Source organism: Pristiophorus japonicus, chromosome 6 (genome assembly GCF_044704955.1).
Source record: "Pristiophorus japonicus isolate sPriJap1 chromosome 6, sPriJap1.hap1, whole genome shotgun sequence".
NCBI lineage: Eukaryota > Metazoa > Chordata > Chondrichthyes > Pristiophoridae > Pristiophorus > Pristiophorus japonicus.
In genome coordinates this window covers 263,958,299-263,984,251 of record NC_091982.1, presented here as the reverse complement: position 1 = coordinate 263,984,251, position 25,953 = coordinate 263,958,299, and the positions used below count along the sequence as shown (strand labels likewise).

General features: G+C 46.4%; 2 protein-coding genes across 4 annotated transcripts in view; one reads left to right on the top strand and one right to left on the bottom strand.

Annotated features, from left to right (window-relative positions):
- The window catches only part of alg3 (ALG3 alpha-1,3- mannosyltransferase), a 51,296-nt gene extending 29,549 nt beyond the window's left edge, over positions 1–21,747 (bottom strand). The window contains exons 1-5 of one of the 3 annotated variants that reach the window (XM_070883924.1): positions 21,584–21,747; positions 11,649–11,748; positions 8,689–8,836; positions 7,056–7,216; positions 570–690 (exon numbers count right to left, since the gene is read on the bottom strand). In XM_070883924.1, coding sequence (XP_070740025.1) covers positions 570–690; positions 7,056–7,216; positions 8,689–8,836; positions 11,649–11,722 — 504 coding nt within the window. In that variant the 5' untranslated portion in view covers positions 11,723–11,748; positions 21,584–21,747. Of the gene's footprint in view, positions 1–569; positions 691–7,055; positions 7,217–8,688; positions 8,837–11,648; positions 11,749–12,838; positions 12,924–21,039; positions 21,378–21,583 lie in introns of those variants that run through there. The other 2 variants (XM_070883923.1, XM_070883925.1) reach the window with 2 other exon arrangements.
- Positions 21,748–21,826: 79 nt separating this feature from the next.
- Positions 21,827–25,953, top strand: part of ece2a (endothelin converting enzyme 2a) — a 395,995-nt gene continuing 391,868 nt past the window's right edge. The window contains exon 1 of the mRNA XM_070882510.1: positions 21,827–22,559. Within this exon, the coding sequence (XP_070738611.1) occupies positions 22,400–22,559 (160 nt within the window). The 5' untranslated portion in view covers positions 21,827–22,399. The remainder of the gene's footprint in view (positions 22,560–25,953) is intronic.

Below are 25,953 nucleotides of genomic sequence, written 5' to 3'. Positions count from 1 at the left end.
CATGTGTATGTCCCAATCTTTATCTCACTCGCTGTAAAATGATTAAAAAGTGAAAGAAAATCAGTGCATTTTACTTCCTGGTTTGCTGTCTGTGCGAATTCTTCAATGTGATGGGCTGTTTCGCCAGCTTGATGACATCACAGTTGCTGGACGCTGGAGATTCCCTAGACTTGGTATCTGATTCAAATTAAAGTCGGGAGAGGTGAAATTGATGCCACAGAGATCGCAAGGTCTTTGTTGGGAGCTTTCTTCTAGGTCAGCGGCAAGTGCCATCACTTCACTGCTGACCACAAAATCCGGGCACGGGCAATGTGTACAGCGCAGAGGAAAACCCGCGAATCATTCAACAAACAAGTGGAAGCTGTGATTGGTGGGAAGGGAACTACTGAATCAATCTGGAAGATGAGCCAACAGCCGAATGGCCTTCCTCAGAAATATTGATCTTGTGAGCTACAGAAACCAGTTACTTGGATAGTTAAGATTTTACATTTTAAATACAAAAATTGTAGCTTTACATGTTACAGCTCTTCCAGTTCTGAGAGAAATTGCAGACCTGAGTTTTCACGTACCTGCAACGAAGCACAGATGCCAAGCTTTGGGATGGTCTGCACCAATCCAAACTCAGAGATGAGAAGAAACAGCAGTCCCGGAGCGAAGAGCAAAATGTTCATCTTTACCGAAACAGCTAAACTGCCCAGGGAACAAACAGGATTACATTTACATTTCGTGGTCCAACAGAATGTTAACCAAAAACTGTTTTAAAAAAAAAAAATTCTGCTATATGTAGACGGAGGGTAATTTTCACCTTCACCACATGGACGGTAATTTGGCAGACTGATTGCCTGTTATTGAACCCGCCGGCTTTCCATTTCCACTCAAATCTTTGAAAAGCCACTGGGTGATCTGCTCCACTGGTTTATCGCCGAAGTGGTAAAGGTGAAAATAATCTCTCCTGTCTGTGCAGCGGTTTCAGTGAGTTGTGTTTATTTTTCATGTATTTTTTCTTATATATGCAATGTATGGTATATTCATAAATACATATATTTTAATTACATCTGGATTCAGAAATAGATTCATTTGTATTTTGAGATGGAAATAGAACATTAAATCATTGTGACAGTTTAAATCACTTCAAGGTCAGTACACATTATGGCCTGATGTAATAGACAATTTGTCACCCTACATCTCAGTAGCATTCTCCCTGATGTACTAATGTTTTCTTTTGTATTTATTTTCTAATGGTTTGTTATGATCGCTGAGTGGAACTACTCAATTAGTTTTAAGGTGTGTCAAATTTCGGCTCGTTGTGTGTTCTGGACAAGTGTCCACTGCAAAGTGGATCAGTAATTCTTCGAGCCTAAACAGCCCATCAGAGGAAATACGCCTGGTATGCCTTGCTTGGATTAATTGCAGTTCATGAAATAACAAGACAGTAACACTTTGTCAAATAGTGCTGAAAAAAACAGCCTTGCAACCCTCTCTCTGGGCTACATACAAACTCATGGATAGAGATGCCAGAATAGTGCTATAACACACATTACACAACATAAGTGCTGGTTTAACTCAGTCATTGCACTCCCAGCTCAGAGTCAAAAGGTTGAAGCTCTACTGCAGACTTGAGCATATAATCTAGATTGATACTGCAATGTGTTCCTGAGGGAATGCTGTACTGTTGGAGGTTCCATGTTTCAGATGAAACATTCACCCAGTTTCCTATAATATTAACAGAAAATGCTGGAAATATTCAGCAGGTCAGGCAGCATCTGTGGAGAGAGAAACAGAGTTAACATTACAGGTCGGTGACCTTTCATTACAACTGTCAGCAATCCTGACAGGTGGACATTTTGTGTCCAGCGGATATAAAAGATCCCATGGCACTTTTGCAAAAAAGAGCAAGGAGATCTCCCAATGTCCTGGCCGAGGTTCATCCCTCAACCAACACCACCAAACAGATTAACTAGTTATTCATCTCATTGCTGGGACCTTGCTTTGTTCACGGTGGGGGATATTGAGGTCCTGGAAAAGTAATAAAGGAGGGCCACTCAATGATACTTGGCTTAAGTTATCAGGTCAGCCTTAGCGAAATGGAGCTTTTTACTTTGGCAAAGTATAGACTTCAAGGGGATATGATTGAGGTCACTAAGGGGATATGATTGAGGTCACTAAGGGGAGGAAGGGATTAGATTCTGTCCAAGTGGATCATCATCATCATCACCATAGGCAGTCCCTCGAAGCAGGGATGAATTGCTTCCAACCCAAGAAGGGATGTGTTTCAATGAAGGACCTAATATTCCAAATCCCGAACTACATGTTGAAGGGTGGAAGATGCCTGTGGATTTTTTTAACATGTGGTGACCATTGCACACCAGCCACCACACGGGCTTGACAGAGCGAGGTCTTGGTCCAGTGGCAAGGATTACCCAAGACTAACTGGAGACCAGCTCTGCTGCACAGACCGAGCGCACACACATATCGCAGTGTGGGCTGGCCCATGCTGCCCCCAGGCCCTCACCTCTTCTGGGCCCCAGTCACTTCCCTCTACGGACTCTTGCCGCTCCTTCGCCCCTCCTGCTGTGCCTGGCCGCACTGCAGTCAGCGACCTGGCTTCCCAGCCCTCGCCCTCCTGCAGCAGCACGCGCTGCTCCCTGCCGTGGTATACCGCCCCACGCTGCTCCCTGCAGTGGTATACCGCCCCACACTGCTCCCTGCAGTGGTATACCGCCTCACGCTGCTCCCTGCAGTGGTATACCGCCTCACGCTGCTCCCTGCAGTGGTATACCGCCTCACGCTGCTCCCTGCAGTGGTATACCGCCCCACGCTGCTCCCTGCAGTGGTATACCGCCTCACGATGCTCCCTGCAGTGGTATACCACCCCACGCTGCTCCCTGCAGTGGTATACCGCCCCACACTGCTCCCTGCAGTGGTATACCTCCCCACGCTGCTCCCTGCAGTGGTATACCGCCCCACGCTGCTCCCTGCAGTGGTATACCGCCCCACGCTGCTCCCTGCAGTGGTATACCGCCCCACGCTGCTCCCTGCAGTGGTATACCGCCCCACGCTGCTCCCTGCAGTGGTATACCGCCCCACGCTGCTCCCTGCAGTGGTATACCGCCTCACGCTGCTCCCTGCAGTGGTATACCGCCCCACACTGCTCCCTGCAGTGGTATACCGCCACACGCTGCTCCCTGCAGTGGTATACCGCCTCACGCTGCTCCCTGCAGTGGTATACCGCCTCACGCTGCTCCCTGCAGTGGTATACCGCCCCACGCTGCTCCCTGCAGTGGTATACCGCCCCACGCTGCTCCCTGCAGTGGTATACCGCCGCACACTGCTCCCTCCAATGGCCCCGGCCTGCTGATGGTCCTGCAGGCCAGGACCACGCCGATTTCCGGGCCGGGCCGCTACACACTGCTCCCTCCAAGTGGATAGGTTATTTGAACTAGACAGCCAGGGAGGACTAGGGGGCATCATTCTAAGCTATGAAAGCAGAGAGTTAAATTAAATGCCAGCAAGTGCTTCTTTCGCAGAAAGTCGCTGACAGCTGGAACAGGTTACAGTATGTGCAGTGTGTGTGGGTTCACTGCAGGTATCTGTATGAGTTTGTGTGAGCGGAACACCTCGAGTTATACAAGGTAGGCAGGTTAACGAAGGTTAAGTCGGTCACCATTGTCTCCTCGAGCTTGCTTGTCTCTGGAGTTTCCTAGAATTTGGTCTCAAGATTTTTCACTATTTTTTTTGCCTCTCCTCAGAGTTTGCACGGCTGCAAGGAGTGAGCGGAGGAATATGTGTATTTTGCATTTGTCAGGATGGAAAAGGCTTGATCGACCACCTGGGGCTAGAACCTCCATTTTTGCACTTATCGCCCAAAAATGGCCGTTATTTCCGGAATGGGCATTAAGAAAGTGCTTTCAGATCGCCAGCTTCTCGCCCAGTCTCAAAACATCTAGTTTACATTTTAGAAAATGGGTGTTACCGTGAGCGATATCAAATGGGCAGTAGTGTTACATTTTTTTGATCTTCTGCCGTAAAGTGTGGCCGTCCTTAGCAACGGCATGGCAACGTTCGATTCCCACAATTCTGGAGGTCAAGGGTCACCATGACATGCGCAGAAGAGGAGACAGAGAGGGAGCTCAGAGGGACTGAAGGCGTGTGTGGGTGTGGTGTGGCTGCTTTGGGAGGAAGGAGGGAGACTTTAGAGCTTCGCAGCAAGTGAGGTAAACAAAAATTAGCTGTTACCAGCCACATATTTGACCGAATTTGCCCTATAATGGAGAGAGAGGAGGAGGCATCATCAGCACACTGTGGAGACTGATGCTGGAGAGAGCAGTGAGGTGGGAGAGGAGCACATTGGAGGCCGCAAAAGAGCCAGGAGGTTCCCGGACGAGGCAAATGCCTCCCTCCTGCAGGGGGTCGAGTTACGCTGGGGTGATTTGACACAGGGAGGGCGTGGGAAGCCCACCCCAAAGGCCTACCAGAGAATATGGACCGAGATAGCAGAGGTGGTCTCGTCGGCGACCAACGAGGTGAGTGAGGGCAAACAATGCCGCAAACGATGGAACGACCTTGTGGGATCCGCAAGAGTAAGTATTACATTGATTTACATGTACTTATGTATTTATATAATTTGATTTGTAACAATCATGAGTGACTACCAGCAGATGTGAGGTCTTGCACTTTTACCGGGAATGTTTTACTCAAAGCCTGCGGTCACCGTGTACGTCTTTATGTAAAGAATGATAATAATCATAATAACCATAATTACATCTGTCGGTTATGTGTTGTATCAGTCTCTGTGACAGTGCCTAGCAATGATATCACGCAATTATCTCATGCCATGTCGTCCTGTCACCTTTTACAGAAGAAGCTATCGACGATGAGGTCCATGCAGAGGAGAACGGGTGGGGGGCCACCAGTCCCCAGCGACATCACAGATATGGAGGAGTGAGTGCTCACACTTGTGGGGAAGCACCTCCGGACAGCCACGGAAGTATCTGCAGACCCTGAAGTGATGCCACGTGAGTAAAGCTTACACCATTGCACGATGTAAAGTCAATAGATGCCACACCCACTCATATCTGAACAATCATATATGATAAATGATTTCTAAAATGGTCATAGAAATAATGCTGGCCTAATGAAAATCATTGCAATGCACAATGTGTTGATGGTCATGAAATGTGATGTCTGCGATGATTTTAAGAGCGGTGGTTCTTTTGTCGTGCATATGCTGTTGTGTAGCGCTGGACTCACCTTGTCACCCTAGCACCCCCTTCTCCTCTAATACCCTCATTTGTGTTTTGCAGCTCAGCCAGCAGCGCATCCCCAGGCAAGGCCACAGAGGAGCTCCGATTGTCGCCCCTCAATCCGCTGGGTCTGTTCTCGACAGATGAGAGCGCAGACTTCGAGGAACCTGCATCGCCACGCTCCAGAAGCCATTCCACCCCAAGGCCATCTAGTGGTCCTCCGGTCATTCCCGCCTCCACTCTGGAGGGACTGGCCCCAAGCACCTCGCCACAGGACACCCCATTTGTCCCCAGGATGGCGCCGACGCCGCGGAGGCCTCGTGGACGCGACAGGTCTGTTCCACGAGCACGACATGACAACGGAGAGATGGTACAGTTGTCCGGGAGGACTGTAGACATTGGTGACCAGCTCATCGAAGCATTGGGGGGCATATCCCGACACCTGGCCACCATGGCCGAGTACATTCCGCACATGGCGGAGGCCCTGGATGCGATAGCCAGGAATACTGCTGGCACAGGCCTCCCAGTGCGGCACTCCGCCCCTAGGTTCCGCACCAGCACTGCAAACGACAGATGAGAGACAGGACCAAGTTCCTGCTTCTGCATCAGAGAATGTTGCCTCCTCGGCAGCCCCCACTCCCGTACCCATGCAACCACCGCATCTGCCTTCATCCCCACCCAATGAGGCACCACCTGAGGAGCTCCTCGGCCAGGCGCCATGGAGCGAGGAGGGGAAGGGGTAGAGGTGGGGGGGGGAGGCGAGGGGGGGGGGGAAGGAAAGTGAGGTGCATGTGCACAGGTGATGGCTGTGTTATATCTCCATCTGGGTGTATGCAATTTGTTGTAATGTATGGGGGCTGGGGACCACGCTCCTGCTTTGCCTTTGTATTCTGTGTTGCTGGACATGTTGAACATGTGATTTATGTCAATGGTGGAAAAAGTGGAGTGTGGGCGGGGGTTGGGTGTTATTGGCTGTGATACTTATGATTTCAGACCAATGTTGGTAATTAAGCTGTTGTTATTGAACATAACCTTGTTGCGCATTCTCTCAGATAACTGGACAGTTACACACTGGTGATTCCTTACCATGAAAGGGCTAAATACAACTTAACATCAATCAACGTAAACTTTAACTGGCACCAAGGTGATGGGCACCATTGATGGTCTGAGCTGCACACACACAGTAGTGTGCCAACATTGTCACTCACATCAGTGCTCTTTCAGGCAAATCTTTCAGATATCAGCTCCTCACGCAAGAGTGGGATTTAACAAGTGCCAGCCACACCGCTGCCGTTTGTACTGGTTAGTTATACTTGTTGTGGGCGTTTTTTTGAGCTAGGGATATTGTGGGCGATATGTGTGCGAGGTGGTGAAATTGACGATGGGCGATCTCCATGGCCGCTAGTTTGGGTAAATATGCTCTTTACGACAGAAAACAGTGGGCAGGCGTTAATATTGAATCTCGGCATTAATTCCGCGTGGAAAGTAACGCTGGGCGGTATTATGGCCGTTGATTTCTCCCCCAAAAAGTGGGCGGGCTTGATATTTTTTCCCGGCGTCAAGCACATGAGTAAAGTAATGCTCGGCGATGAGTCTCCTAAAAAAGCCCATCAGTTTCTATTTTGTGCCAAAATGGGTGATATATGGGAGTTATATGTCATTCCAGCGGTAAAATGGGCGTTAAGCATGCAAAAAAAGTGGAGGCTCTAGCCCCTGGTCTTTTCCTGTCATTTTCATTATGTTTGTAAGTTTTTACAAATTCCACACTGGAATAATATCACAAACTAAATTTGTGCTTATTACAGTACTTGCCTAAAGAAACAGCAGCCTAGTGACCAGTGATTGTTCAAAAAGAAGTTCACAGCCATGTAGAGAATCATCATGGCAATAGGGTCATTAAAGAGTCGCAGTATGAAGATAGAGTGGATCCGATAGGAGGCACAGCACATGAAGAAAAACACAAATGGTGGAACCTGGAAAAAAATTATTAGATATAAGTGCGGGGATTTAAGTTTTAGTATTTGAAGAACAAAGGTTGTCTGTTACAAATAAAATATTACATGGAATTCTGTTACTACACATTCACCCAAAGGAACTGCAAACACCCCTCAACTTGTCTGTCAAAAAATTACCAGTCAACATTGGAGAACAGAGGTTATTAAAATGACTCGTGAAATGGCGTATACTATTCACTAACAGAACGTCAGGTGACCTACTCCCAGTGCCAATGTTACTGTTGAGTCATCTGCTAGGTGGTGAGCAACATGAACCGAGGAATGACTTGTCATTCGACTCGCTCCCTCACATCTCCCAGCTTCCTTAAAGTCAATAGCTCAGAGGTAAATATATGGACCATAGAAACACAATCTGTGCTGAGTTAGCTGGGGCAGTTGTAGAGTGCATCAACCTGCTGCAGCAGCCCTGCATTAGGCCAAGGTTCTCATTTCTGATTGCTGTACGTTGACATCCAACGCCTCCCCCCCACCCCCAAAACTGTGCATGTGTGGATTCTGTGCGAGGACAGAATCAGGTTCAGTTGTGATGTCTTCCACAGCTGGATAGTCTACAGATATGCAGTGAGAAGGCTCACACAGCTCAGAGATGAATAATAGCCACTTGGGCAGATACCAGACCCAACCGCACCTCAGTAACAAAGAGTAAAGAAAGGGAGTGGAGAAAATAATTTTAAATAGTTGGAACTGCTGACAAAAGTGTAATCCTTAAATCTTGGAATTCAAAAGGCTAGAACACTATATATCATACCACTGAATGAGAAGGTGTAGTTTCAAGATGACAAACATGGTCAGCTCTCAACCTAAGAGGAAGACACAAGGTAAAGTTCATGTACTTCTCAAAATGGAGGGGGAGAGGAAGAGAAGAAAAATTGAATCAAAGGACAAGTACCTGGCTACTCTTGTAACATTCCCTGTGGCCGTTTAACACTGCCATTGTAAAAGGTTTGAGAAGGATGCCTTATCATAGAAGCATAGAAATTTACAGCACGGAAGCAGGCCATTTCGGCCCATCATGTCCGCGCCAGCCGACCAAGAGCTATCCAGCCTAATCCTATTTTCCAGCTCTTGGTCCTTAGCCCTCGTGTCTTCTCAGACAAGACATCAAAGCCTTCACTATCTGGACAAAACTTGAATTGAGATAATAGCCTAACGGTTTGGGGTTTAGAAGGAGGAAACTTGAGATTATCCTTGAGATCAGTGCTGGGAACCAGGATTGAATTGCACTCTGAGCTTCATTACATCCTATGCCACAATCAGTGAAAAGTGCATGCTTTCATCACGACAAAGTTTTTAGACACATACTATTATTTTAAGTGTCTGCTTCCATAACATGGACACGCACATGGCAGTACCTGAAGCCAAGGTGGTCAAATATTTGCATAAAAAATATGGTCCACTTCTATACTATACAGTTCCAAGATGCTACTCACCTTTTTGGTATGATTATAAATCCTGAAGACCAGCAGCAGGGTGACGAGGTAGAAGATGGCAAACACGTACTGTCCGAGGTGGATGTTCACTCCATGATCTGTGATGTAATACAGCACCATGAAGATATAAACAAACCCAGCAGGATAACTGTGCAGAGAAAGGATAGCACAGTGTATTAGTGCCCTACATGTTAATTCCAGCGTTTGTGCAATTACACTGTTCAGTGTGCTGCTCTGTATTGATGCAGACACATTTGATATCTATTTGCATCTTTAGCTGTATGGGTACCATGTAACAAACACAATGCATTCAAATCTAGTTCTAACAATTTGATGGACATGCTCCCCTTCAATTACAGTTAGCTGACTTTAAATGGGGCACTAAAACAGGCCTCATTATTCCTCACGAGCTGGGAAATAGCACTTTCATCTCCTCACCTCGCTATCGCTTCTGCTGTTAACTGCATATGTCGAGACTGGATAATTACAGCTTTAATGACAGCTATAGTTCATTTCTCCAGCTGACACTGAGTGCTTCGGGTCACACGTAAAGAATGACTACGTATGAGGTTTAATGGGCTATTGGTGCTTATGGGGACATACCTTATAGCATGAGTCACAGTCCTTGGGAGAGGAAAAGCAATTGTCTCACAAATTTACCCTGAAAACAGATTTACATCCCGAACACAGTTTTGCAGTAGTGAAGAGGGACCTTTACTCTTTTGTCTAGAAATATTGTACCTGACTTAGGAATGCTCAATGCAAACATTAGAGCCTGGATATCAACAGGGGATGGTTGCCCAGGCAATGGGGCAGGCAAGTGCGGAGCTTTGGACTGGAAACCTGGAAGTCCGGGTATCCTCACATGCCATGGAGTTTTAACTCCACAATGTGCGGCTTTTGACCTCGGCAGGTCCCCAGCCCGGACGTCAGCCTGACTGACAGGCTTGGCTTCCAGTCAGGCAAGGAGGATTCCAGAGCAGGCAGGTCCAATCCCCAACCCCCTGGGGAGGGAATCCAATCCCAGGCGGGAGGGGATCTGATCCCCAACCCTGGGGATCTTTGTTTGAGGCGGGGAGCTTGGCGGGGCTGGGGAAAACACTCCTGCTCCTGGCCCTTCGAATCATAGAAACTTACAGCACAGAAGGAGGCCATTCAGCTCTTCATGCCTGTGCTGGCTCTTTGAAAGAGCAGTCAGCTTAGTCCTACATACTCACTTTTTGTTCATAACCCTGCAAGTTCCTCATCGTAAAGTACCTCTCCAACTCCCTTTTAAAATTATTTATGGAATCAGCTTCCACCACCTTTTCAGGTGGAGCACTCCAGATCCCGACAACTCAGTGAAAAAACTTCTTCTCATCTCCCCTCTAGATTTTTTTCCCAAAGTTTTTGAATCTATGATCTCCAGTTATTGACCCACTCGCCAGAGGGAATATTTTCCCCTATTTTCCCTATCAAAACCTCTCGTCATCTTGAAAACCTCTATTAGGTCACCTCTTCACCTTCTCTGTTCCAAGGAGAATGTGCCTTCTCCCCGAAACTATCCTCGCCTCCCTTCAGCTGCCGGGTTTCCCGAAGCCTGGGAAACCCAGTCGGACATTGTTAAACCTGCATTTAAATTGTCAACCCATATCCTCGGAGGGGGCTGCATACCCGCCCCTTGTCCCACCTCCAATAAACCTGAAAGTGAGTGGGTTGGGGTTGGGTTTGAGATTTTTAACATCTGACCCGACCCCAACCCGTTTTGGGTATCCAAAGTTGTAAATTGTTCTATTCCCAGCTGTGATCCTTCACCGTGATGAGCACTAAAATAAATACATGCATTTACAAAACTTGCATTACTAAGTGCCCACAGCAGGTCTCTTGTCAGGCATCTCACTTGCCAGCCAGTCACTAACAAAAGGCAAGGCCACTAACAAGTAATTTCAAAGAAAAATAGATAGAATTGTAAATGTAATCTTCAAGTCACCAGTAAAAAATGCCAGAATCCCATGCAATAAGAATGGCTGATAGGGTGACTCAATAGATTTGCAAAATTCATCTTTCGAAATGCTATGCAACAGGAGATGGATGCAGCTTAATCACCTCCCTTACTGTACAGGTTCCTCTTTGCTTAGGTCAGCTTTATTGCCAAGCACTCTCACAAGTGTACCATTGCGAACAAGTGGCCTAATAGAGGTCTTTAAAGTGATGAAAGGTTTTCATAGAGTAGATGCAGAATGAGTGTTTTCACTTGTGGTGAAGAGCATAACGAGATAGTCACCAACAAATCAAGTAGGGAATTCAAAAGAAACTTCCTTATCCAGAGGGTAGTGAAAACTCACTACCACAGAGAGTAGTTGAGGCAAATAGTATAGCTGCATTTAAAGAGAGGCTAGATAAGCATATGAGGGAGAAGGGAATAGAGGGTTATGCTGACAGGGCTGGATGAGGAAAGACAGGAAGAGGCTCGAGTGGAGTACAAATGCTGACATGGACTGGTTGGGCCGAATGGCCTGTTGCTGTGTCATATATCCAATGTAATGTTATCCTATGTAAAAAAAAAAAAAGTGGTGCGACACAAGCTTCGGTTTATGATTCTCTCACTGAGTGAACCCTTGATCTGCTCTATGCAAGTGTGGACAGTTGCCAAGTAGCAGCCAGGCACTTTCCCCACAGGGATAGAAAGATGCCCAGTCACCCTGGCCATTCAAACACATCCCCCAGTGGCTGGTTATAGAATATGGATGGCAAAGGAGTTCTCAGCCTTGGACAGGAGAGGTGATGCAGGAGAAAATCTATTGGGGCGGGCAAGGGAGGTGGAAACATATTCACTAAGTCTGGAGAAAGAAATGCATTTACATTTATACACTTGAAAAGAAAATTAATACACACATTTACAAAATCAGTGAGTATAAATCATTTAAGTTGTTTGATCAATTAGTTAGCTGTAACATAGAAACTCTGTGCTGTGTACTTACACTAGAGGTCCTGTGTCTCCTTTTAACTGGGTGTAATCATATGTTCCATTAATCACGCCTTCCACCTCATCCATATAGGCTCGCCAGTCGATTTCTGTGTCTGAAAATACAGAAAACGTTTTTTTTCTTTAAACATCTCAAATTATTTGAGATATTTTTTTACACTCGTTTCACAGGAGTCAGTGTAGGTTTGTCTTCTTCCGACCAATCAGGAGGATGGCTTGGTCTAGACGGGGAACTTCACAGCTGGTGGCAATACCACTGCTCAGTTCACAGAAGGCCATCTATGCTGGTTTCCTCCCCAATCTCCAAACATGAAGCATAGGAATAGTTCATCTAAGACTGACAAGAGCACTGCTAAAACTCACTCAAGGGGATAAAAAAGGCATAGAAAGGCACAAAGCTCCAGCTTAATCAAAAATCAATATTTTCTTTTTTGAATATTTCAAGTGAACCATGTACCCATCCCCAAGAGACATTTTGACTTTGATTTTAACACCCCTCGCCCAGCGAGAATGGTGCATGGGAGGGGTTAAGATTAGGCTGAGTCCAATTACTGGCCCGAGGTCGCTCCAATCCAGCCCGACGCCATTTCATCTTTGCTGACTTTAAAGTCGGTCGAGGCTCCCGCTACAATTCAAATGTCGTAGCTGTAACGTGATTTTAACGAGGAATCAAGAGAGGCCCACACTGTGTGGTATCCAACAGCCGAACCATGGCGGAGAGACCAACTGTCCAAGAGGCAATGAATGGTAAGTTATTTTGAATGACTTTTGTGAGAACTCCTTGTGGGACAGGAGGAGGAGCAGAAGTGCCCCCCTCCAGTCCCTGCAAGGAGACCGTGGGCATCTGCAGCTTTGCACGTTGGCACTAGCTGTCAAAGCCCTTGCCCGGTACTGAGGTTGTGCTGAGGATAGTTCCTTTGGATCCCAAGAGTCCTAAGGCTCCTGTGCCAAGTTCTTGTTCTCATCCACCGGCTAACTTTCTGACAGGAGGGAGTGCTGGACTATTTAACTAAGGGTTGGGAATTAAAAGGGCCTGGGCCTCACACTAAGCTGCCTGTTGGGGTGTTCCCCCCCACCCGCACCCCGTAAGGAAATTTTGCTACAATTGTACAGGACTTTGGCGAGACCATACCTAGAGTACTGTGTACAGTTTTAGTCTCCTTATCTGTGGAAGGATATACTTGCCTTAGAGGTGGTGCAATGGAGGCTCACGAGATTGATTCCTGGGATGAGAGGGTTTTCCTATGAAGAGAGATTGAGTAGATTGGGCCTATACTCACTGGAGTTTAGAAGAATGGGAGGTGATCTCGTTGAAATATATAAGATTCTGAGGGAGATTGAAGGGGTAGATGCTGAGAGGTTGTTTCGCCTGACTGGAGAGGCAAGAACTAGGGGTCATAGTCTCAGGATAAGGGGTCAGCCATTCAAGACTGAGATGGGGAGGAATTTCAGTGGGTGGTGATTCTTCGGAATTCTCTACCTCAAACGGCCGAGGATGCTGAGTCGTTGAGTATATTCAAGGCTGAGATAGATTTTTAGGTATTCAAAGAATCAAGGGATATGATCAGACGGGAAAGTGAAGTTGAGGTTGAAGATCAGCCATGATCTTATTAAATGGGAGTGCAGGCTCAAGGGGCCTTTTGGCCGACTTCTGCTCCTAATATGTTCTCATGGCATGGGATCAGTTACATCTCAGAATTCATGATAAAAACTGTCAGATGCTCCATTCAATTTTGGGACAATTTTCTTTTTACAAATATACATCAAATGCAGTAAAGATATATAAATATGAAGATTACTAATTTAAATTGATTCTCTATTGCAAAAGATAATTTAGCCTGTGTAAACTGCATAATAAGCATCTTATGGCTGTACTATTTCAGGGTGCCTACACAGATGCAGCAGACAGCTGCAATGTCTAGCATGTTACAAAGTAATTGTGCAGCTGAGAGATTTGGATTGCATCAAACTAGATGATGTCTTTCAATAATCATCTGAATCCCCAATTCTTTATGCCATCTATTACTCTGCAAAAATATAATATGCAAGCCACTGTTAAAAAGGATTCATCATAAAATCCATGACACATTTGGCTTAGTGTTCTCACATGGACTCTATCCCTGAAGGTATTGCGGAAATACAATTTGTAGAATAGCATTCCAATCAACAGATGAATTGACACCAAAAGAACATAAGAAATAGGAGCAGGAGTAGGCCACCTGGCCCCTTGTGCCTGCTCCGCCATTTAATAAGATCATCGCTGATCTGACCATGGACTTGGTTTCACTTTCCTGCCCACTCCCCATAACCCTTCACTCCCTTATCGCTCAAAAATCTGTCTATCTCCGCCTTAAATATATTCAATGACCCAGCCTCCACAGCTCTCGGGGGTAGAGAATTCCACAGATTTACAACCCTGAGAGAAGAAATTCCGTCTCAGTTTTAAATGGGCGGCCCCTTATTCTGAGACTACGTTCCCTAGTTTTTGTTTTCCGAGTAGAAATATTCTCTCTGCATCCACCTGGTCATGCCAAAAACAGATCATCACTGCTTGTTTTGAAAACTTTTTGACCTCGGCGTATACGCAAAACACAAGACAGATAACGATCAATCCTATGCAAAGCAAGCTGACGTAAAACACGTCAAATAATCCTCATTTCCAGAAACATAGGAACCTTTTTAAAAAAAAAAACACTGTTCCCATTTTCCTCACTTGCCTGAAGTCATGATGACAGGTCTACTGAAATGATTTCTGAGGTGAAGATTGATCTGACCTCGAGGAACATAGGAACAGGAGGCCAGTCAGCTCTTGAGCCTGTTCTGCCATTCAATGAAATCATGGCTGATCGGTACCTCAACTCCATTTACCCGCCTTTGTACCATGTCCCTTGATACCTTTACCCAACAAATATCTATTGATCAGAGACTTGAAAACTGCAACTGTCCCAGCACCTACACCGTTTTTTGGGGGGGCAGGAGGGTGGTGGGGAGTGTTCCAGATTTCCACTCCCCTTTGTGCAAAAAATTTCTGATTTCACTCTTAAATGGCCAAGCTCTAATTTTAAGATTATGCCCTCGTGTTTTGGAATCACACACCAGAGGACATAATTTCTCTGTATTGTAGCCTATTGAGTCCCTTACTACACACAAACATGCACTGGGAGGATAGACGCACCAAAGTCAGTGTTCTCGATCAGGCCAACATCCCCAGCATCGAAGCACTGGTCACACTCGACCAGCTCCTTTGGGTGGACCACATTGTCCGCATACCCGACACGAGACTCCCAAAGCAAGCTCTCTACTCGGAATTCCTACACGGAAAGCGATCCCCAGGTGGGCAGAAGAAACGTTACAAGGACACCCTCAAAGCCTCCTTGAAGAAGTGCAACATCCCCACTAATACCTGGGAATCCCTGGCCCAAGACCGCCCTGAGTGGAGGAAGAGCATCCGGGAGGGCGCTGAGCACCTCGAGTCTCGTCGCCGAGAGCCTGCAGAAACCAAACGCAGAGTGCGGAAGGAGCGTGCGGCAAACCAGTCCCACCCACCCTTTCCTTCAACGACTGTCTGTCCCACCTGTGACAGAGACTGTAATTCCTGTATTGGACTGTTCAGACCCCTGAGAACTCACTTTTAGAGTGGAAGCAAGTCTTCCTCGATTTCGAGGTAATGCCCATGATGATGATGATGACAACACACTGAAATCTGGCTATTAATCCCAGCTATCAATTATGCATAACAACTTCATTAATTATAATGGGTTCACAGTTTAAATAAAACTTGAGAAAAAAATCTGCATGCAAAGGATTTGCGTATTAATGAGAAAAATTGTGTTGCAGATGTAATTAGTGTGGGAATTCATAAAACTTGCATACAAATAGGAATCATGTACAAGATCCACCGTAATAAAGTGTTAAAACTAGTGACTGCAAATCAATTGTCGGAGAATGTAAATAGAGGCACTATGATGAAAATCTACATCACCTATATAAGTGACAGATTTAATAAGCTTGTAGCTTTATGTAAAATGAGATATAATGGATACATCATTGGGTGATTCAATCTTGAGGGTAGACTTGACCTTTTTAAGTTTTATTTTACATTTCCTTAAATACGGAAACCAAAATGGTACGCAGTACTCCAGGTGTGGCCTCACCAATACCCTGTATAGTTATAGCAAAACTTCTCTGCTTTTATACTCTCTTCCCCCTTGCAATAAAGGCCAACATTCCATTTGCCTTCCTGATTACTTTCTGTACCTGTATACTAACTTTTTGTTTTTCATGCACAAGGACCCCCAGGTCCCTCTGTACTGCAATATTTTGCAATTTTTCTCCATTTAAATTATAATTTGCTTTTCTATTATTTCTGCCAAAGTGGATAACCTCACAGTTTCCCACATTATACTCTCCATCTGCCAAATTTTTGCCCACTTACTTAGCCTGTCTATATCCCTTTGCAGATTCTTTGTGTCCTCCTCACAATTTGCTTTCCCACCCATCTTTGTATCGTCAGCAAACTTGGCCACAGTACACTCGGTCCCTTCATCCAAGTCATTAATATAGATTGTAAATAGTTGAGGACCCAGCACTGATTGCGGCTGCACCCCACTAGTCACTGTTTGCCAACCATTTATAACCCATTTAACCCGACTCTGTTTTCTGTTAGTTAGCCAATCCTCTATCCACGCTAATATATTACCCTCAACCCGTGAGCTTTTATCTTGTGCAGTATTCTCTTATGTGGCACCTTGTCGAATGCCTTCTGGAAATCCAAATACACCACATCCACTGGTTCCCCTTTATCCACCCTGCTCGTTACATCCTCAAAGAACTCCAGCAAATTTTGTCAAACATGATTTCCCTTTCATAAAACCATGCTGACTCTGCTTGATTAAATCATGCTTTTCCAAATGTCCCGCTACTGCTTCCTTAATAATGGACTCCAGCATTTTCCCAACGACAGATGTTAGGCTAACTGGTCTATTGTTTCCTGCTTTTTGTCTGCCTCCTTTTTTAAATAGGGGTGTTACATTTGCGGTTTTCCAATCTGCTGGGACCACCCCAGAATTCAGGGAATTTTGGTAGATTACATCCAATGCATCTACTGTCTTTGCAGCCACTTCTGTTAAGACCCGAGGATGTAAGGCATCAGGTCCAGGGGACTTGTCTGCCTTTAGTCCCATTATTTTACCAAGTACTACTTCATTAGTGATCGCATTAAGTTCTTTCCTCCCTATAGCCCCTTGATTATCCACTATTGGGATGTTTTTAGTGTCTTCTACCGTGAAGACCAATACAAAATATTTGTTCAATGTCTCTGCCATTTCCTTGTTCTCCATTATTATTTCCCCAGTCTCATCCTCTAGGGGACCAACATTCACTTTAGCCACTCTTTTCCTTTTTATGTACCTGTAGAAACTCTTACTGTCTGTTTTTATATTTTGTGCTAGTTTACTTTCATTATCTATCTTCCCTCTGTTTATAATTTTTTTTAGTCGTTCTTTGCTGGCTTTTAAACATTTCCCAATTCTCTGGCCTCCCACTAATCTTGGCCACATTGTATGCCCTAGTTTTCAATTTGATACCATCCCTTATTTCCTTAGTTAGCCACAGATGGTCATCCGTTCTCTTATATTCTTTCCTTCTCATTGGGATATATTTTTGTTGTGGGTTATGAAATATCTCCTTAAATGTCTGCCACTGCTCATCAACCTGTAAAGGGACGGAGACAAAGTAAACGTTTAAAAAAAAAAATTTAAACACCATACATTCTGTGCCAGAAAGGTTGATTGGCAATCATTAACAATTATTATGTTAAAAGGATATCTATGCGATTAATTACTAGACTTTCTGTGGCGAGATTAATGTGCAAATCCAGCAAGTTCTTAAAAATGATGGGGAGGCTCAGGAAGAGATGCTGGTTATGTGAAGCATACAGCGGAGTGCCGTAAATCAGCCTACAAATTCTAAAGATTTCCAAGTTATGGTGCACCTGTATCTCTTAATCCCCTGAATCTGCTGGCCAATTTGCACATTAATAACTGCATGCGTCGTTCACACGCTGTTATTTTCTCAGAAAATTTCGGCCCAACGAAGCAGGCCATTATTAATATGCAAATCGGCTAGAAAGTTCCATGGATCAAGAAGTACGCCACAACTTGCCAATCTCCAGAACTTGCTGGTTGATTTATGCTGCTCTGTGTTTGTTTCGCACAAATGACATCTAGCCCTTCGTCTCCCTGTTATTTTTAAGAATTTGTTGGATTTGCACATTAAATTCACCACAAAGTCAAGTCTGGTAATTAAGAGCATAAGTACTTTTTTAACAATGTGATAATTGTTCATGCGATGCCAATCAACCTCTCTGGCCCTGAAATAGAACACTTTATAGTGTTCAATCTCATTCCTGCATGTAGTTAATTGTTGTTTGAGATTTTAAAAAGTCAAATGTTTTTTTTCTTTTCCTTTCTATCTCCCCTTTTTCTCTTAATCCAATCTTTCTTTCCCTCTTTTTCTCTTTCTGTACCTGATTTGTCTCTAATTCACCCTCCTTCTCCATTGTTCTTGTGTTTCTCAATCCTTAAATCGAATTGGTCAAGAAGATACGCTGTTGGTCCCGCCATTATCTAAGGTCCGAGAAGCCCTGTTGCCCTCACCCTGCCATTATCAATTTGCACCTTCAGCAAGTCTCGCCGCAAAAACTTTGAGCTGAAGGATGCAGGAAAAAGTCTAACTAATGGCGCTGGCCCATTGAATACTGTATAACCATGCTATAACAGATGACACGCTGCAGTCTAATTTTTAGAGCAGGCTGTTCCTGTTACTGAATTTGACTCCTCTCCTCCTCCAGGTGAGGTGGGCACTACTGCTTTTGTTTTGGAGCGATGCTTATCTTCTTTTTCACTGATGCAACATATCCACCCGAAACGGAAAACAAAAAGTTGCTCCAGTTTTCCAGCTCAACAAAACACCATGGCCCAAATAAATTGTTTCAGCCTAAGCATATGCACAACAGCAGCATGAATCCCAGCATACCAATTTATTCTGCAAACCCACTGAAAGAACCCTGTATGGTGAATTCACTAAAATTGTGTATGTTACTTTAAGAATGGAAGTAACGTATGCATTGGAGGCTGTTCAGAGAAGGTTCACTAGGTTGATTCTGGAGGTGAGGGTTGATTCTGGAGGTGAGGAGATTGACTTATGAAGATAGGTTCGGCCTATAAACATTGGAGTTCAGAAGAATGAGAGGTGATCTTATTGAAACATGTAAGATAATGAGGGGGCTCAACAAGGTGGATGCAGAGAGGATATTTCCACTCATAGGGGAAACTAAAATTAGGGGACATGGTCTCAGAATAAGGGGCTGCCCATTCAAAACTGAGATGAGGAGAAGTTTCTTCGAGGGTTGTAAATCTATGGAATTCTCTGCCTCAGAGAGCCATGAAGGTTGGTTCATTGAATATATTTAAGGCGGAGATAGCCAGATTTGAGCGATAAGGGAGTACAGGGTTATGGGGAGCGGGCAGGGAAGTGGAGCTGAGTCCATGATCTTATTGAATGGCAGAGTAGGCTCGAGGGTCTAATATTTCTTATATTCTTATGCATTATTTTTCCAGCAAAATCTGGCCCAACATATTTTGTATTTTGCTGATGTGGTTTTCAGAAACATATTCCAAAAAAGTATCCAGTCTCATCAGTATCATCACTTCAACCCCCAATTTTTAATGTTTTGAATTCCTTATTTTATCTTTTTATAGGCAATGTTACTTGTTTTCAGTACACTAAACGGCACAATTTTGCTGCAGAAAATGGCAGGGAGACTGCCTACTTCCATTCTCTATAAATATCCCACTTGACTGGTTACTGAGAAACATCTGTTGGCATCCACAATCGGCTATCTTGTCCCAGTCCCCCACCAGAAGATGCCATGGTGATCGCTTGTTACCCACACCCCATTCTGTGGCTGAGGTCAAGCAGGGCAGCATCATCGCCCCAACCCTCTTCTCAATCTTTCTCGCTGCCATGCTCCACCTCACAGTTGACAAGCTCCCCGCTGGAGTGGAACTAAACTACAGAAGCAGTTCAACCTTCGTCGTCTCCAGGCCAGGTCCAAGACCACCCCAACCTCTGTCGTCGAGCTACAGTACACGGACGATGCCTGCGTCTGTACACACACACACAGAGGCTGAACTCCAGGACATAGTCGACGTATTTACCGAGGCGTATGAAAGCTTGGGCCTTATGCTAAACATCAGTAAGACAAAGGTCCTCCACCAGCCTGTCCTCGCCGTACGGCACTGCCCTCCAGACATCCAGATCCACGGCGCGGCCCTGGACAACTTCCCTTATCCCAGGAGCCTCCTATCAACAAGAGCAGGCATTGACGACGAGATCCAACATCGTCTCCAGTGCACCAGTGCAGCCTTCGGCCACCTGAGGAAAAAAGTGCGTTTGAAGACCAGGTCCTCAAAACTGTCAGCAAGCTCATGGTCTACAGGGCTGTAGTAATACCCGCCCTCCTGTATGGCTCAGAGACATGGACCATGTACAGTAGACATCTCAAGTCGCTGGAGAAATACCACCAGCGATGTCTCCCCAAGATCCTACAAATCCCCTGGGACGACAGACGCACCAACATTAGCGTCCTCATCCAGGGCAACATCCCCAGCATTGACGCACTGACCACACTTGATCAGCTCCGCTGGGCAGGGCCACATTGTCCACATGCCCGACACGAGACTCCCAAAGCAAGCGCTCTACTCGGAACTCCTCCACGGCAAACGAGCCAAAGGCAGGCAGAGGAAATGTTACAAGGACACCCTCAAAGCCTCCCCGATAAAGTGCGACATCCCCACCGACACCTGGGAGTCCCTGGCCGAAGACCGCCCTAAGTGGAGGAAGTGCATCCGGGAGGGGCGCTGAGCACCTCGAGTCTTGTCGTCGAGAGCGTGCAGAAACCAAGCGCGGGCAGCGGAAGGAGCGTGCGGCAAACCAGACTCCCCGCCCTCCCCTTCCCTCAACCACTGTCTGTCCCACCTGTGACAGGGGACTGTGGTTCCCGTATTGGACTGTTCAGCCACCTGAGAACTCAGTTAGAGTGGAAGCAAGTCTTCCTCGATCCCGAGGGACTGCCGATGATGATGATATGATGATGATATGATGATGTGGCTGACACTAGGAACTGAGCAGCAGCTTCCCGGTCCATGGTGCTGAGGGTTGGTTCTGTGATGCTCAAACCAGCACGGTAGATTCTTTCACAAACCAAATGTACCAGATAAGGCTCTTTAATTCCCAGTGTAACAGCAACCGGGGGGTGGGGGACACGCGCCGCTTCACAATGCCATGCAACATGGAAGAGCAGCGCACTGCTCACTATTACTCACAGGACACTCTCCGAATGACCCAGAAGTTGACGCAGATCTCGGCCAGCCAGAGGCAGGCGGCCACCGGCAGCGTGTACTGCGGCTTGAATAAAACCCAGCGCTTCTGCTGCCACAGCTCCCCGAGGTAACTGAGGGCCCGGCTCCGGCCGGAGGGGGCCGCGCGGGCCTTCGACTTCCAACTCGCGCCTTTCAGCATCTCTGCTCCCCATGGGCATGAACCAGAGGGACGGTGAACACGGAGCGACGCCGGGGGCCGGGGGCCGAGAGCCGGAGACCGGGGGCCGGGAGCCGAGAGCCGGAGAGCCGAGGCGCGGCGGCAGCAGCGTTACCCTTTGACCTCTGCCCTCTCACCCGCTCTACCTAGAAACCCTTCCCCCACCTGCACTCGGGGGCCCTGAAGCCCTTTTATTTATAACCCCCCAGTCTCTGACTGACACGAAATGTACAGAGCTCACTTTCGCCGGCGGGTTCAGGCGAACATTGGCCGCCAATCTTCCAGTCGCTTTTTAAAAAAAACGCTCCTTGTGTCAGAATCAATCTTTACCTCGGGCCGGGTTTATTCAATGATGTTTATAATTTGAAATGTTAATGAAAAAGCCCCGGACCATGCTGGGGGCGCCCGGCAGCCCCTGAGGGGAGGGGAGGGGGGGGGGGAGCCACAGCTGGGTGAGAATGTGGGCCCTGTTGGTCCTCGCTGCGGGTTTCCAGCGGACTCGTTTGGCGGCGGCGGCGATTGGCGGAATGTGATTGGCTGGCGCCCAGGTCACGTGGGCTCGGCGGGGCGGGGCGGTACAGGCGGCAGCTTTGTCGGTGCTTTCAAACGTTGCGAGGGGCAACGGGGCCTACACAGCCCCCCCCCCCTGAAGCTCGGCCCGCACCGGCCTCCAATCCAAATGCATACGGTAATGTTGCCCCGCTCTCCGAACAGCAGCGCCGAGTAACTGCGAGGGGGCCGCACACGGCACACGGCAGAGGAAGGGGCTGGAGCAAGGTGCCGGAGCAGACAGGCGGACCTGGGATGATACAACAGGAGAGCAAGAGCCAAGATAGTGTGAGCCGGGATAATTAATGGACCAAAATACAGCCTGCGAGGGGTCTAATACACACTGAGCCGGGGTCAGGGAGGGGAAGGGACCAGATACGACCTGAGCAGGACAACAGAAGACAGGGGATCAGGTACAACGCAAATCAGGAAGCCCAGGATAAGAGCAAAGAAAGAGACCAACACAACCTGAGCTGAGATAATAAGAGAAAGGAACCTGGGCTGGGATATCAACAGAGAAAGGTGATCTGAATCAAGTCCCAAACTGGGAAAGTGATCAAAGCTGAGTTGCACCTTTTCCTCCACTGAAGATCCAAAATGGATCATTTGCCAAATAATAACTCGCAATACAAGGATCAGGATTACTGGGATGAGCGCTACCGCCATGAAGAAACCTTTGAGTGGTTAGGGCCATTTTCCCATTTTGAACATTTGCTGCGGGAGGAGATTCGGAGCAATGAGACCATCCTGATCCTGGGTATGTTTTCAATTCAAAGTTTCAGGTATCCCCCATTGTGCGTTGTTCTGTAAAGTGGTTGTGAGCAAAGCATAAATACAATTTCCTTTGTGACTATGGAGGATTTAAAATTTATGAAAGATTTTAATAGTGTAAATAGGCTGATTGTTTCTATTGGTTGGCAAATGGGTAATAAGGAGGCACAAACTCAATTATTATTAGGATACAATTAGATAATTATTAGAAGGACAATGTGGGAAGATAGAAGAAACCTTTCTTAGAGGGTTATTTGAACATGGAATTTAAAAGGGACTATCATAGGTATCTGAAAAAGACAAGGATACAGAGAAATGGTGGGCAAATGGGATTAGAGAAGATAGCTTTAGTTAAAGAGCTAGCACTGACTTGTGTCTTCATGAAGGAAGACACAAATAACCTTCCGGAAGTACTAGAGGACCGAGGGCCTAGTGAGAAGGAGGAACTGAAGGATATCCTTATTAGGCGGGAAATTGATGGGTTGAAGGTCGATAAATCCCCAGGACCTGATAGTCTGCATCCCATAGTACTTAAGGAAGTGGTCCTAGAAATAGTGGATGCATTGGTGATCATTTTCCAACAGTCTATCGACTCTGGATCAGTTCCTATGGACTGGAGGGTAGCTAATGTAACACCACTTTTTAAAAAGGGAGAAAGAGAGAGGGAGAGAGAGAAAGTGGGTAATTATAGAGCGGTTAGCCTGACATCAGTAGTGGGGAAAATGTTGGAATCAATTATTAAGGATGAAATAGCAGCGCATTTGGAAAACAGTGACAGGATCGGTCCAAGTCAGCATGGGTTTATGAAGGGGAAATCACGCTTGACAAATCTTCTGGAATTCTTTGAGGATGTAACTAGTAGAGTGGACAAGGGAGAACCAGTGGATGAGGTGGATTTGGACTTTCAAAAGGCTTTTGACAAGGTTCCACACAAGAGATTGGTGTGCAAAATCAAAGCACATGGTATTGGGGGTAATATACTGACATGGATAGAGAACTGGTTGGCAGACAGGAAGCAGAGAGTCGGGATAAACGGGTCCTTTTCAGAATGGCAGGCAGTGACTAGTGGAGTGCCGCAGGGCTCAGTGCTGGGACACCAGCTCTTTACAATATACATCAATGATTTAGATGAAGGAATTGAGTGTAATATCTCAAAGTTTGCAGATGTCACTAAACTGGGTGGCGGTGTGAGCTGTGAGGGGGAAGCTAGGAGGCTACAGGGCGACTTGGACAGGTTATGTGAATGGGCAAATGCATGGCAGATGCAGTATAATGTGGATAAATGTGAGGTTATCCACTTTGGGGGCAAAAGCGCGAAGACAGAATATCATCTGAATGGCGGCAGATTAGGAAAAGGGGAGGTGCAACGAGACCTGGCTGTCATGGTTCATCAGTCATTGAAAGTTGCCATACAGGTACAGCAGGCGGTGAAGAAGGCAAATGGTATGTTGGCCTTCATTAGCTAGGGGATTTGAGTATAGGAGCAGGGAGGTCTTACTGCAGTTGTACAGGGCCTTGGTGAGGCCTCACCTGGAATATTGTGTTCAGTTTTGGTCTCCTAATCTGAGGAAGGACGTTCTTGCTATTGAGGGAGTGCAGCGAAGGTTCACCAGACTGATTCCCGTGATGGCTGGACTTGCATATGAGGAGAGATTGGATCAACTGGGCCTTTATACATTGGAGTTTAGAAGGATGAGAGGGGATCTCATAGAATCATGTAAGATTCTGACGGGACGGGACAGGTTAGATGAGGGTAGAATGTTCTCGATGTTGGGGAAGTCCAGAACCAGGGGACATAGTCTTAGGATAAGGGGTAGACCATTTAGGACTGAGATGAGGAGAAACTTCTTCACTCAGAGAGTTGTTAACCTGTGGAATTCCCTGCCGCAGAGAGTTGTTGATGCCAGTTCATTGGATATGTTCAAGAAGGAGTTAGATATGGCTCTTACGGCTAAGGGAATCAAAGAGAAAGCAGGAAAGGGGTACTGAGGGAATGATCAGCCATGATCTTATTGAATGGTGGTGCAGGCTCGAAGGGCCGAATGGCCTACTCCTACACCTATTTTCTATGTTTCTATGTTGAGAGAATGAGCTGTGCTGTAAATATTACGATACTAAATATCACTAACATCAACAACTCTTTATTTTTATAGCGCCTTTAACGTAGTAAAACATCCCAAGGCGCTTCACAGCAGTGTTATAAGACAAAACAGATAAATTTGACACCAAGCCACATAAGAAGAAATTACGGCAGATGACCAAAAGCTTGGTTAAAGTGGTAGGTTTTAAGGAGCATCTTAAAGGAGGGTAGAGAGGTTTAGGGAGGGAGTTTCAGAGCTTAGGGTCCAGACAGCTGAAGGCTCGATGGTTGAACAGTTATAATCAGGGATGCTCAAGAGGGCAGAATTTGAGGAGTGCAGATACCTCCTGGGGTTGTGAAGCAGGAATAGATTACAGAGTTAGGGAGGGGCAAGGCCATGAAGGGATTTGTAAACAAGAATGAGAATTTTGAAATTGAGCCGTTGTTTAACCGGGAGCCAATGTAGGTCAGTGAACATAGGGGTGATGGGTGATCGTGACTTGGTGCGAGTTAGGAAACGGACCGCTGAGTTTTGGATGACCTCAAGTTTACAGTGTAGAATGTGGGAGGCCAGCCAGGAATAGTCAAGTCTAGAGGTAACAAAGGCATGGATGAAGGTTTCAGCAGCAGAAGAACTGAGGCAAGGGCGGAGGCGGGCAATGTTATGGAAGTGGAAGTAGACGGTTTTTGTTATGCTGCGGCTATGTGGCTGGAAGCTCACTTCAGGGTTAAATATGACGCCTAGGTTGCGAACAGCCTGGTTTAGCCTCTGATAGATGCTAGGGAGAGGGATGAAGTCAGTAGTTAGGGTATGCAGTTTGTGTCGGGGTCCGAAGACAATAGCTTCGGTCTTCTCAATATTTAATTGGAGAAAATTTCTGCTCATACAGTACTGGATGTCGGACAAGCAGTCTGACAATTTAGAGACCGTGGAGGTGTTGAGAGAAGTGGTGGTGAGGTAGAGTTGTTTGTCGTCAGCATACATGTGGAAACTAACTCTGTGTTTTCGGATGATATCGCCAAGGGGCAGCATATAGATGAGAAATGGGAAGGGTCCAAGGATAGATCCTTGGGGGACACCAGAGGCAACGCTGCGGGAGTGGGAAGAGAAGCCATTGCAGGAGATTTTGTTACTACGATGAGAGGGATAAGAATGGAAGCAGGCGTGTGCAGTCCCACCCAGCTGGACGATGGTGGAGAGGCGTTGGAGGAGGATGGAGTGGTCAACTGTGTCAAAGGCTGCAGACAGGTCCAGGAGGACGAGGAGGGATAGATTACCTTTGTCACAATCACAAACGAT